This window comes from Carcharodon carcharias, chromosome 37 (genome assembly GCF_017639515.1).
Source record: "Carcharodon carcharias isolate sCarCar2 chromosome 37, sCarCar2.pri, whole genome shotgun sequence".
Classification (NCBI taxonomy): Eukaryota; Metazoa; Chordata; class Chondrichthyes; order Lamniformes; family Lamnidae; genus Carcharodon; species Carcharodon carcharias.
In genome coordinates, this window is record NC_054503.1 from 598,840 (window position 1) to 612,934 (window position 14,095).

Consider the following 14,095-nt stretch of genomic DNA (forward strand, 5'->3'; position numbering starts at 1 on the left):
CGCATTCAAAGGATCATCCTCCGCCATTTCCGCCAACTCCAGCATGATCCCACCACCAAACACATCTTCCGCAGGGATCGTTCCCTCTGGGACACCCTGGTCCACTCCTCCATCACCCCCTACACCTCAACCCCCTCCCACTGCACCTTCCCATGCAACCGCAGAAGGTGCAACACCTGCCCCTTTACTTCCCCTCTCCTCACCGTCCAAGGGCCCAAACATTCCTTTCAGGCTAAGCAGGGCTTCACTTGCACTTCCTTCAATTTGGTCTACTGCATTCGCTGCTCCCAATGCGGTTTCCTCTACATTGGAGAGACCAAACACAGACTGGGTGACCGCTTTGCGGAACACCTTCGGCCTGTCCGCAAGCATAACCCAGACCTTCCTGTCGCTTGCCATTTCAACACTCCACCCTGCTCTCATGCCCACATGTCCATCCTTGGCCTGCTGCATTGTTCCAGTGAAGCTCAACGCAAACTGGAGGAACAGCACCTCATCTTCCCACTAGGCACTTTACAGCCTTCCGGACTGAATATTGAGTTCAATAACTTCAGACCATGAGCTCTCTCCTCCATCTTGATCCCATTTTTAAGCCCTTTTTTCAAACTTCATTTTAATTTTTATTTATTTTCATTTTAATTTTTATTTATTTTCATTTTTATTCATTTATTCGTGGTTTTATCCCTTTTAAAATCGCCATTTATCCCATTTTCTATCCTTTTTCCCCACCACTGCTTCTTCTCCCCACTCCAACCCCACAAGGGTCGTCTGTTACTTGGTCCACGTTGTTCTTTCATAGAGTGCTGACCCTTATTCTGCTATTATCACATTCTGCTTTCTTACCTTTGCCGCCATTAACACCTCCTTTAGCCCTTACCATTACCATTAACACTCCCTTTATCTTTTCATCCATGACATCTTTGTCAATCTTTCCTATTGCTGGCCTTCTATCCAGCTCCACCTGCTCCACTCGCCCCCTTAAACAGCATCAAACTCGTCACATTTCTACCTCTCTGTAGTTCTGAGGAAGGGTCATACGGACTCGAAACATTAACTCTGTATCTCTCTCCACAGATGCTGTCAGACCTGCTGAGGTTTTCCTGCATTTTCTGTTTTTGTTTCAGATTTCCAGCATCCGCAGTATTTTATCAAGGGAAGGTAGTTGGGTATAAATCATTGAGATATCCCATAACCTCCACCCTGAATCTGCAATCCAGACCACTACACTGATAATTACAGGGAATTACGTCAGATATACAGCACAAAATGAGGCCATTCAGCCCAACCAGGCCATGCTGGTGTTAATGCCCCACTTGAGCCTCCTCCCATCTTTCCCTATCTAAATCTATCATTAGAACCATTCCTCTTTCCCTCGTGTGCTTAACCAGCTGCCCCCTTAAATGTATCGATACAGTTCACCCCAACTACTCCCTGTGGGAGCGAGTCCCACATTCTCCCCACTCTCTGGGTGAAGGAGTTTCTCCTGAATTCCCGATTGGATTTATTAATGACTGTCGCATATTGTGAATCATAGCAACATGAGTCATCGAGGTCTACAGCACAGAAAAAGGCCCTTCAGCCCATCAAGTCTGTGCTGGTCAAACAAGTGCCTAACTACTTTAATCCCATTTTCCAGCACTAGGCCCATTGCCTTGTATGCCATGGCATTGCAAGTGCACATCCAAATACTTCTTAAATGTTATGAGGGTTTCTGCCTCCACCACCCTTTCAGGCAGTGAGTTCCAGATTCCCACCACCCTCTGGGTGAAAGAATTCTTCCTCACATCCCCTCTAAACCTCCTGCCCCTTACCTTAAATCTATGCCCCCCTGGTTATTGATCCCTCCACCAAGGGGAAAAGTTCCTTCCTGTCTACCCTATCTATGCCCCTCATAATTTTATACACCTCAATCATGTCCCCCCTCAATCTCCTCTGCTCCAGGGAAAGTAACCCCAGTCTATCCAATCTCTCCTCATAACTAAAACTCTCCAGCCCAGGCAACATCCTGGTGAATCTCCTCTGCACTCTCTCTAGTTTAATCATATCCTTCCTATAATGAGGGGTGCAGAACTGCATGCAATACTCTAGCTGTTGACGGCCCTCCCCTTCTGCTATTCCCCACAAGAGGAAACACTCTCTCTGCGTCCACTCTATCGAAACCTTTGGTAATTGTTAAAAGCCTCGATGAGGTCGCCCCTCAGCCTTGATTTCTCAAGAGAGAAGGGACCCAGCCCTGTCAATCCTTTCCTGATGTTTATATCCATGTGCTTCTGGGATCTTCCTTATAAATCTTCCCTGCACCCTCTCCAGCGCCTCTGTATCCTTTTAGTAATATGATGACCCACAGCTGCACAGAGTGTGGTCCAACCAAGGTTCGGTACAGGATTGGTGCAACTGCCTTTCTTTTCAATTCTATCCCTTTAGAAATGCAACCCAGTCATTCGTAAGGGCCGCCAATATGTCCCCAATGAGAATCTCCCTCAAACTGAGGAAGACGGCCATAGAAACATAGAAAAATAGGAGCAGGAGTAGGCCGCTCGGCCCTTCGAGCCTGCTCCGCCATTTAATATGATCACGGCTGACCCTCTATCTTGACTCCGTACTCCCGCTCTCTCCCCACACACCCTGATGCCTTTAGAATTTAGAAATCTATCTATTTCCTTCTTAAGTATATTCAGTGACTTGGCCTCCACAGCCCTCTGTGGTAGAGAATTCCACAGGTTCACCACCCTCTGAGTGAAGATGTTTCTCCAATTCTCAGTCCTAAATGGACTACCCTGTAACCTGAGATTGTGACCCCCTTGTTCTAGCCCCCCTCCCCAGCCAGAGGAAACCTCATCTCTGCATCCAGTCTGTCCAGCCCTGTCAGAATTTTATACGTTTCAATGAGATCCCCTCTCATTCTCCGAAACTCCAGCGGATACAGGGCCTAGCCAGCCTAATCCCTCCTCGTCCGACAATCCTGAGCCCATCAGATGCTAGGAGGTGGTTCCCCAACCCCAGAAAGTGGGAACGGCGGGAGGGAGCAGTTCCTGACGCATGACGGCCTGAATGGAACAAGAGCGAAGAGGGTGGGATTAGGCGGGTTAGCTTCTTACTGGGTGGCAAGGATGTGATGGGCTGAATGTCATTCTGCTGCGCCGTGCCATTTTCTGTCTCCCCGAGGCAAACTGACTTCGGCAGGCTCAGTGCAAGAGAGCGGGGAGCTGTGGTATTTTAAAATTCATTCACGGGGTGCGGGTGTCGCTGACTAGGCCAACATTTGTGGCCTATTCCTAATCGCACTTGAGAAGGTGGTGGTGAGCTGCCTTCTTGAACCACTGTAGCCCGTGTGGTGTAGGCCCTTCCTAGCCTGTGTCCCTGCTGACCCACCACATCCGCTACTCAAGGGCCTGTTTGATCCAGAGCCAGGCTGCAGTCCCTGGGAAAACTGGCTAACCTTTCCCATCTCGGCGAACCATTCCCAAACTGGAGAACTCAACCCAGTCGGACAATCAAACATGGAACCATTTTAACTGAATGACCATTTTCCATCCCCCCACCACCATCCCCCCACCACCATCCCCACCCCCCCTCTCTCTACACAGTGAACCGATCAAATGGGCCTTTGGGAGATCTTTATCAACGTGCTCCTGAAACAGAAAGGCCTATCACGCTGCTCAGGCCAACCTGGGGGAGCTTCTCACTGTGTCGAAAACCCACCAGTGCTAAAAAAGGCTGAGATATATTGCGCCTTTTACAACCACAAGGTTTCTCAAGAGGCTTCACAGCCAAGGAGGCGGTTTTTGAAGTGTAGTCGCTGCTGTGGTGAAGGAAATGCAGCAGGAAACTTGCGCACAGCAAGATCCCACAACAGCAATGCAATAATGACCCGGATCATCTGGCTTTAGCGATTTTAACGAAGGGACAAAAGCTGGACCCAGGTCATGGGGGAGAACTCCACCCTGCTCCTGCCTGCTTAGCCTTGACAAGGCAGATGAAACCTTGATTAAACAGCGCAGCACTCCCTCAGTACTGACCCTCCGACAGTGCAGCACACCCTCAATACTGACCCTCCAGCAGTGCAGCACACCCTCAGTACTGACCCTCCGACAGTGCAGCACTCCCTCAGCATTAACCCTCTAACAGTGTGGCCCTCCCTCAGTACTGTCCCTCTGACAGTACAGCACTCCCTCAGTACTAACACTCCAACAGTGCAGCACTCCCTCAGTACTGACCCTCCGACAGCACAGCACTCCCTCAGTACTGACCCTCTGACAGTGCAGCACTCCCTCAGTACTGACCCTCTGACAGTGCAGCACTCCCTCAGTACTAACACTCCAACAGTGCAGCACTCCCTCAGTACTGACCCTCCGACAGCACAGCACTCCCTCAGTACTGACCCTCTGACAGTGCAGCACTCCCTCAGTACTGACCCTCTGACAGTGCAGCACTCCCTCAGTACTGACCCTCTGACAGTGCAGCACTCCCTCAGTACTGACCCTCTGACAGTGCAGCACTCCCTCAGTACTGACCCTCTGACAGTGCAGCACTCCCTCAGTACTGACCCTCTGACAGTGCAGCACTCCCTCAGTACTGACCCTCTGACAGTGCAGCACTCCCTCAGTACTGATCCTCCGACAGTGCAGCGCTCCCTCAGTACTGATCTTCCGACGGCACAGCACTCCCTCAGTACTGACCCTCTGACAGTGCAGCACTCCCTCAGTACTGACCCTCTGACAGGGCAGCACTCCCTCAGTACTGATCCTCTGACAGTGCAGCACTCCCTCAGTACTGACCCTCTGACAGGGCAGCGCTCCCTCAGTACTGACCCTCTGACAGTGCAGCACTCCCTCAGTACTGACCCTCTGACAGTGCAGCACTCCCTCAGTACTGACCCTCCGACAGGGCAGCACTCCCTCAGTACTGACCCTCTGACTGGGCAGCACTCCCTCAGTACTGACCCTCCGACAGTGCAGCCCTCCCTCAGTACTGACTCTCTGACAGTGCAGCACTCCCTCAGTACTGACCCTCTGACCGGGCAGCACTCCCTCAGTACTGACCCTCTGACCAGGCAGCGCTCCCTCACTCCTGCCATTGGAAGTGTCAGCCTTGATTTTGTGTTCAGATCCCTGGAGTGGTGCTCAGATCTGGGAGAGACGAGACTGTGGCGCACTGAGCCAGGGAACCGCAGGCACTTGATACTCGGGCCAATGCCCAGGGCCGAAGGCAGCATATATCAGAGATTTTCTCCGGTCAGGCACAGGCAGGAGGGGTTTGACGTCGGACTGCGATGCCCGCCTGTGCCACCTCGGCTGATTCAGGGTTAAAGGGGGTCCCGCCCGCATTTCAATGAGCTGGAACATCACTCGCCGCCCACTCTTGCCACCCATGCCCGTGGCTTTCCACGCCGCCTGATCCAATCCTGTGAAGCGATTGGCGTAGGGTTGGGTTGGGAGATGCCACCCAGCCGGAACATCGGAAACTTACTTCGCCCCGAAGCCTCCTCTGCCTGGAGGGCATCTCCCCAACCAGTGAGGGCATCTGATCGAATCCAAACTCAATGGTAGGGCAGTGATCACCCGCAGGAACTCTGGCTGGTTTTCCCTCCTCCGACCACCAATCCCTCCCAACCACCCCCACACCGCCCCCCCCCCCCCCACCCACCGACCCCCTCCCAACCCTCCAGCCCGGGTGGGCTCCTGCGTTCAGTCATGAAACCAGAATCCAGTTAGATCGGCCAACCCCGGGGCGTACCTGACCTCCCCCCTCACCGGGTCCACCCCGAGGAACAGGAGGGAGGCGCCAACGTAAGCCGAAGCTGCCTGAGGAAATTCGCCATTCCCCCCGCGCACCCCCCCCCACCCCGAGAAGGGTTCTGTGGGGGGTGGGGGGGGGGGTAGGGGTGGGGGGGTTGTCGTCAGGCAAGGGGGCGCCCCTTGGCAAGCGAGGTACGGCACCCAAGCGGCCACCCCCCTGGAGGACCCTGGCGGACGGGGGTTGGGTGGGGGGGGGGGGGGGGTGGTGCTGAATAGCCAGGGGGCCCGTCCAGTGCCACCCACTTCTCTCCCACCCCGACCCCCCCCCCCCCCCCCCCCCCGCCCCCAACACTTTCACGACCCTCGACCTTCGACCAGCTCACGCCAACGTGTGGCCGTGGCTAAGGAGGTGGGGGTGGAGGGGGAGCAAGGTTTTTTGGGAGGGGGTGGGGGGGTGTGGGTTCGCAGCGGGGGAGAGCAGGTGCCGCTAACGCACGGGCAGCCCCCCCCCTCGACGCGGTTCTGGAGACAGTGACGGCTTCTGCGCGCGGCCCAACTCATCAAGCTCTTCAAAGGTCAAAGGGCAAAGAGGCTTCCACCAGGCCACAAAACGGTTAGGCCCCGTTGCCCAGGAAACAGCAATATATATATATATATATATATAATATATTATATCTTCCAACAAGACAGCAGCATTAACAACAGCAACATAAGCAGTCTCGCCAAAACACTCTAAACTTGGTTACAGTTAAAACAGGTTTTATCTGGCTCGTTTAATTTTACTCACACGTTTTAGCATTTAAAAGAATTAAAATAGAATTATTGTTGGGTTATGTTAAAGTTAAGGTTTCTTTTTCCTTTGTTTTTGCCGGTGTGTGTCTTTTTTTTTTAAATGTTAAAAGTTTTTAATTAATTGCTTTTTACCTTTGTCAAGTAGCCACTCATCTACTACCCGACCGAGTCGATATGGAATTCGCTGTCTAGCAATCGCCAGCCGCTCATTATCAAAGTTGCCTTAAAGGTTTAAAGAGACATTTCAGCAGTTAAAATCTGCAAGGTCAAAGGTCAACAGTTAACACTTAAAGCTCTGGGTATGTGAAAGGTCAAAGGTAAGTGATTAGCCACCAGGCCGTTGACTTGGCTGAAATTTCTCTCCCTAGAGCTTATGTCCCGTGGTGTTGCTGAGGAGGGAAGAGAGAGAGTGAGAGGGAGTGCGGAGGGGGAGAGGGAGAGAGGGAGTGTGGAGGGGGAGAGAGAGAGAGGGAGAGAGGGAGTGCGGAGGGGGAGAGAGAGAGGGAGAGAGGGAGTGCGGAGGGGGAGAGGGAGAGAGGGAGTGTGGAGGGGGAGAGAGAGAGGGAGAGAGGGAGTGTGGAGGGGGAGAGAGAGGGAGAGAGAGAGGGAGAGAAGGAGAGAGGGAGGGAGAGAGAGGGAGAAGGAGAGAGAGAGGGAGAAGGAGAGAGAGAGGGGGAGAGAGAGAGGGGGAGAGAGAGAGGGGGAGAGAGGGGGAGGGAGAGAGAGAGAGAGGGAGAGAGAGAGAGGGAGGGAGAGAGAGGGAGAAGGAGAGAGAAAGGGAGAGAGAGGGAGTGTGGAGGGGAGAGAGAGAGAGGGAGGGAGAGAGAGGGAGACAGGGAGAGGGAGAGAGAGGGAGAAGGAGAGTGGGAGAGAGGGAGAGGGAGAGAGGGAGAGAGAGAGAGGGAGAGAGAGAGAGAGGGAGTGTGGAGGGGAGAGAGAGGGAGGGAGAGGGAGAGAGAGAGAGAGGGAGGCAGAGAGGGAGAGAGAGAGAGGGAGAAAGGGGGAGGGAGAGAGAGGGAGAGAGGGAGGGAGAGAGGGAGGGAGAGAGAGAGAGGGAGAGAGGGAGGGAGAGAGAGAGAGAGGGAGAGAAGGAGAGAGAGGGAGTGTGGAGGGGAGAGAGAGAGGGAGAGAGGGAGAGAGGGAGGCAGAGAGGGAGGCAGAGAGGGAGAAAGGGGGAGAGAGAGAGAGGGAGAGAGGGAGGGAGGGAGAGAGAGAGAGGAAGAGAGGGAGAGAAGGAGAGAAAGAAGGAGAGAGAGGGGAGAGAGAGAGAAAGGGAGAGAGGGAGGGAGAGAGAGAGAGGGAGAGAAGGAGAGAGAGAGGGAGAGAAGGGGAGAGAGGGAGAGAAGGAGATAGAGAGAGGGAGAGAAGGAGAGAGAGAGGGAGAGAAGGAGATAGGGAGAGGGAGAGAAGGAGATAGAGAGAGGGAGAGAAGGAGAGAGAGGGAGAGAAGGAGATAGAGAGAGGGAGAGAAGGAGATAGAGAGAGGGAGAGAAGGAGAGAGAGAGGGAGAGAAGGAGATAGAGAGAGGGAGAGAAGGAGATAGAGAGAGGGAGAGAAGGAGATAGAGAGAGGGAGAGAAGGAGAGAGAGAGAGGGAGAGAGAGCGAGGGAGATCGAGAGAGGGAGGGGGAGGGAGAGGGAGGGAGGGGTGAGATGACTGAGACAGACAAAATCGAGATGAGGCAGTGGGGTTTTGGATGCCGTTGCTCACCCTGGCCTTCACGCAGTAACGGTGTCACCATGTGTCGGGGGCCTCGGCCTGTTCCGCGTGGGGGGTGTGGGAACTGGGATTCTCCTCTGCAGTTGGTTGGAGGGCTCCTTTTTTTGGACGGGGTTGGGTTGGGGCAGCGAGACACCGGTGAGCTACCTCGCTGTCCTCTTTTTATTACCTGTTCACTGGGTGTGGGCTTCGCCGGCTAAAGGCCTAGCGTTTGTTGCCCGTCACTAATTGCCCCTTAGAAAAAGACGGGATGGGGGGTGGGGGGGGTGGCAAGCCTGCCTTGTTGGACACCCGCCCGCTGCCTGGGCCTGCGATTCCGCCCCCCCATGGTTCTGTCCCCACCGCCCAGCCTCAGGGTGGCGTGGGCCACGCAGAGCTGTGAGGAAAGCTTCCACGCTCTCTGAACCGTTAAAACGCTCGGGGCGAAAACCAGACGCTGGCGTTGAGGGAACGCATAACCAGACAGGGGTCACAGACGGGAGGAGCTAACGGAACCGGCTAAGTGAGAAACACCCCCAGAAGCTAACAGCGATCGGGGGAACGGTGTAACAGGTCGGGACTTTTCCTTGAGAGGGAGGGAGGAGACCAGATTGAGGTCTGTACCCCGATGAGTCAGGTGGCCAGGGTAGGTGTGGAAGGAACGTTTCACTCCTGGGAGAATCTGAAACGAGGAGGCCCCAAGTACAAGATAAATCCAACTGGGAAGACTAGAGAAGTTTCTTCACTCGGGTAGAGTGCGGGACTCGCTACCACAGGGACTGGGCCAGGCAAAGAGCTAGATGCATGGGAAAAGAAATGATGACATGAGAGAAGAGGGGATAGAAAGGGCTGAAGCTAGGTAGGTGGAACAGTGTGGCGTGTAAATGCTAGCACGGACTGGTTGGGCTGAATGGCCTGTTTCGGTGATGAATGTTCCATATAAAGCTCTTGTAAAGAACTGGGTTCCACCAGCAATGAGTGTTCCAGGTTTATGATCGTGGAGTGGATGAATAATTGGGTTCCATCGATTTCCACAAGACAAGCAAGGTTCATTTCCTCCTTGTCATTAGGATATAAACTGACTCCTGGGCTTCTCATCCACAAGTCAGTAAACATGCATGTGACCTCAACGAGGAAGGGTCGGGGGGTGCCAGCAATGGATAATAGGTGGGTGATCTGTCTATGGGTGCTCAATGGGTGCTCTGTCTCTGGGTGTTTAATGGGTGCCCTGTCTCTGGGAGTTTAATGGGTGCCCTGTCACTGGGAGTTTAATGGGTGCTTTGCCTCAGGGTGCTCGATGGGTGCTCTGTCTCTGGGTGTTTAATGGGTGCCCTGTCTCTGGGAGTTTAATGGGTGCTCTGTCTCTGGGTGTTTAATGGGTGCTCTGTCTCTGGGTGTTTGCTGGGTGCTCTGTCTCTGGGAGTTTAATGGGTGCTCTGTCTCTGGGTGTTTGCTGGGTGCTCTGTCTCTGGGTGTTTAATGGGTGCTCTATCTGAGGGTGTTTAATGGGTGCTCTGTCTCTGGGTGTTTGCTGGGTGCTCTGTCTCTGGGTGTTTGCTGGGTGCTCTATCTGAGGGTGTTTGCTGGGTGCTCTGTCTCTGGGTGTTTGCTGGGTGCTCTGTCTCTGGGTGTTTGCTGGGTGCTCTTTCTGAGGGTGTTTGCTGGGTGCTCTGTCTCTGGGTGTTTAATGGGTGCTCTGTCTCTGGGTGTTTGCTGGGTGCTCTATCTGAGGGTGTTTAATGGGTGCTCTATCTGAGGATATTTGCTGGGTGCTCTATCTGAGGGTGTTTGCTGGGTGCTCTATCTGAGGGTGTTTAATGGGTGCTCTGTCTCTGGGTGTTTAATGGATGCTCAGTCTCTGGATGTTTAATGGGTGCCCTGTCTCTGGGTGTTTAATGGGTGCTCTGTCTCTGGGTGTTTAATGGGTGCCCTGTCTCTGGGTGTTTAATGGGTGCTCTGTCTCTGGGTGTTTAATGGGTGCTCTGTCTCTGGGTGTTTAATGGGTGCTCTGTCTCTGGGTGTTCAATGGGTGCTCTGTCTCTGGGTGTTTGCTGGGTGCTCTATCTGAGGGTGTTTAATGGGTGCTCTGTCTCTGGGTGTTTGCTGGGTGCTCTGTCTCTGGGTGTTTGCTGGGTGCTCTATCTGAGGGTGTTTGCTGGGTGCTCTGTCTCTGGGTGTTTGCTGGGTGCTCTGTCTCTGGGTGTTTAATGGGTGCTCTGTCTCTGGGTGTTTGCTGGGTACTCTATCTGAGGGTGTTCAATGGGTGTTCTGAGGATATTTGCTGGGTGCTCTATCTGAGGGTGTTTGCTGGGTGATCTATCTGAGGGTGTTTAATGGGTGCTCTGTCTGAGGGTGTTTAATGGGTGCTCTGTCCCTGGGTGTTTAATGGGTGCTCTATCTGAGGGTATTTGCTGGGTGCTCTATCTGAGGGTGTTTAATGGGTGCTCTGTCTCTGGGTGTTTAATGGATGCTCAGTCTCTGGATGTTTAATGGGTGCCCTGTCTCTGGGTGTTTAATGGGTGCTCTGTCTCTGGGTGTTCAATGGGTGCTCTGTCTCTGGGTGTTTGCTGGGTGCTCTGTCTCTGGGTGTTTGCTGGGTGCTCTATCTGAGGGTGTTTAATGGGTGCTCTGTCTCTGGGTGTTTGCTGGGTGCTCTGTCTCTGGGTGTTTAATGGGTGCTCTGTCTCTGGGTGTTCAATGGGTGCTCTGTCTCTAGGTGTTTGCTGGGTGCTCTGTCTCTGGGTGTTTGCTGGGTGATCTATCTGAGGGAGTTTGCTGGGTGCTCTGTCTCTGGGTGTTTGCTGGGTGCTCTGTCTCTGGGTGTTTAATGGGTGCTCTGTCTCTGGGTGTTTGCTGGGTGCTATGTCTCTGGGTGTTTAATGGGTGCTCTATCTGAGGGTGTTTAATGGGTGCTCTATCTGAGGATATTTGCCGGGTGCTCTATCTGAGGGTGTTTGCTGGGTGATCTATCTGAGGGTGTTTAATGGGTGCTCTGTCTCTGGGTGTTTAATGGGTGCTCTGTCTCTGGATGTTTAATGGGTGCCCTGTCTCTGGGTGTTTAATGGGTGCTCTGTCTCTGGGTGTTTAATGGGTGCTCTATCTGAGGATATTTGCTGGGTGCTCTATCTGAGGGTGTTTGCTGGTGCTCTGTCTGAGGGTGTTTAATGGGTGCTCTGTCTCTGGGTGTTTAATGGATGCTCAGTCTCTGGATGTTTAATGGGTGCCCTGTCTCTGGGTGTTTAATGGGTGCTCTGTCTCTGGGTGTTTAATGGGTGCCCTGTCTCTGGGTGTTTGCTGGGTGTTTAATGGGTGCTCTGTCTCTGGGTGTTTAATGGGTGCTCTGTCTCTGGGTGTTCAATGGGTGCTCTGTCTCTGGGTGTTTGCTTGGTGCTCTATCTGAGGGTGTTTAATGGGTGCTCTGTCTCTGGGTGTTTGCTGGGTGGTCTATCTGAGGGTGTTTGTTGGGTGCTCTGTCTCTGGGTGTTTGCTGGGTGCTCTGTCTCTGGGTGTTTAATGGGTGCTCTGTCTCTGGGTGTTTGCTGGGTGCTCTATCTGAGGATGTTCAATGGGTGCTCTGAGGATATTTGCTGGGTGCTCTATCTGAGGGTGTTTGCTGGGTGATCTATCTGAGGGTGTTTAATGGGTGCTCTGTCTCTGGGTGTTTAATGGATGCTCAGTCTCTGAATGTTTAATGGGTGCCCTGTCTCTGGGTGTTTAATGGGTGTTCTGTCTCTGGGTCTTTGCTGGGTGCTCTGTCTCTGGGTGTTTAATGGGTGCTCTGTCTCTGGGTGTTTGCTGGGTGCTCTGTCTCTGGGTGTTTGCTGGGTGCTCTATCTGAGGGTGTTTAATGGGTGCTCTGTCTCTGGGTGTTTGCTGGGTGCTCTGTCTCTGGGTGTTTAATGGGTGCTCTGTCTCTGGGTGTTCAATGGGTGCTCTGTCTCTAGATGTTTGCTGGGTGCTCTGTCTCTGGGTGTTTAATGGGTGCTCTGTCTCTGGGTGTTTAATGGGTGCTCTATCTGAGGATATTTGTTGGGTGCTCTATCTGAGGGTGTTTGCTGGTGCTCTGTCTGAGGGTGTTTAATGGGTGCTCTGTCTCTGGGTGTTTAATGGATGCTCAGTCTCTGGATGTTTAATGGGTGCCCTGTCTCTGGGTGTTTAATGGGTGCCCTGTCTCTGGGTGTTTAATGGGTGCCCTGTCTCTGGGTGTTTGCTGGGTGTTTAATGGGTGCTCTGTCTCTGGGTGTTTAATGGGTGCTCTGTCTCTGGGTGTTTGCTGGGTGCTCTGTCTCTGGGTGTTTGCTGGGTGCTCTATCTGAGGGTGTTTGCTGGGTGCTCTGTCTCTGGGTGTTTGCTGGGTGCTCTGTCTCTGGGTGTTTAATGGGTGCTCTGTCTCTGGGTGTTTGCTGGGTACTCTATCTGAGGGTGTTCAATGGGTGCTCTGAGGATATTTGCTGGGTGCTCTATCTGAGGGTGTTTGCTGGGTGATCTATCTGAGGGTGTTTAATGGGTGCTCTGTCTGAGGGTGTTTAATGGGTGCTCTGTCCCTGGGTGTTTAATGGGTGCTCTATCTGAGGGTATTTGCTGGGTGCTCTATCTGAGGGTGTTTAATGGGTGCTCTGTCTCTGGGTGTTTAATGGATGCTCAGTCTCTGGATGTTTAATGGGTGCCCTGTCTCTGGGTGTTTAATGGGTGCTCTGTCTCTGGGTGTTCAATGGGTGCTCTGTCTCTGGGTGTTTGCTGGGTGCTCTGTCTCTGGGTGTTTGCTGGGTGCTCTATCTGAGGGTGTTTAATGGGTGCTCTGTCTCTGGGTGTTTGCTGGGTGCTCTGTCTCTGGGTGTTTAATGGGTGCTCTGTCTCTGGGTGTTCAATGGGTGCTCTGTCTCTAGGTGTTTGCTGGGTGCTCTGTCTCTGGGTGTTTGCTGGGTGCTCTATCTGAGGGTGTTTGCTGGGTGCTCTGTCTCTGGGTGTTTGCTGGGTGCTCTGTCTCTGGGTGTTTAATGGGTGCTCTGTCTCTGGGTGTTTGCTGGGTGCTATGTCTCTGGGTGTTTAATGGGTGCTCTATCTGAGGGTGTTTAATGGGTGCTCTATCTGAGGATATTTGCCGGGTGCTCTATCTGAGGGTGTTTGCTGGGTGATCTATCTGAGGGTGTTTAATGGGTGCTCTGTCTCTGGGTGTTTAATGGGTGCTCTGTCTCTGGATGTTTAATGGGTGCCCTGTCTCTGGGTGTTTAATGGGTGCTCTGTCTCTGGGTGTTTAATGGATGCTCAGTCTCTGGATGTTTAATGGGTGCCCTGTCTCTGGGTGTTTAATGGGTGCTCTGTCTCTGGGTGTTTAATGGGTGCCCTGTCTCTGGGTGTTTGCTGGGTGTTTAATGGGTGCTCTGTCTCTGGGTGTTTAATGGGTGCTCTGTCTCTGGGTGTTCAATGGGTGCTCTGTCTCTGGGTGTTTGCTTGGTGCTCTATCTGAGGGTGTTTAATGGGTGCTCTGTCTCTGGGTGTTTGCTGGGTGGTCTATCTGAGGGTGTTTGTTGGGTGCTCTGTCTCTGGGTGTTTGCTGGGTGCTCTGTCTCTGGGTGTTTAATGGGTGCTCTGTCTCTGGGTGTTTGCTGGGTGCTCTATCTGAGGATGTTCAATGGGTGCTCTGAGGATATTTGCTGGGTGCTCTATCTGAGGGTGTTTGCTGGGTGATCTATCTGAGGGTGTTTAATGGGTGCTCTGTCTCTGGGTGTTTAATGGATGCTCAGTCTCTGAATGTTTAATGGGTGCCCTGTCTCTGGGTGTTTGCTGGGTGCTCTGTCTCTGGGTGTTTAATGGGTGCTCTGTCTCTGGGTGTTTGCTGGGTGCTCTGTCTCTGGGTGTTTGCTGGG

The 14,095-nt window shown here is 53.0% G+C and overlaps 1 protein-coding gene across 2 annotated transcripts in view; it reads right to left on the reverse strand.

Annotated features, from left to right (window-relative positions):
- LOC121272973 (neurexin-2-like) overlaps positions 1 to 14,095 on the reverse strand; it is a 2,565,635-nt gene that overhangs the window by 429,720 nt on the left and 2,121,820 nt on the right. For both annotated transcript variants that reach the window (XM_041179880.1, XM_041179879.1), the window contains exon 25: positions 6,663 to 6,752. In XM_041179880.1, the coding sequence (XP_041035814.1) occupies positions 6,663 to 6,752 (90 nt within the window). The remainder of the gene's footprint in view (positions 1 to 6,662; positions 6,753 to 14,095) is intronic.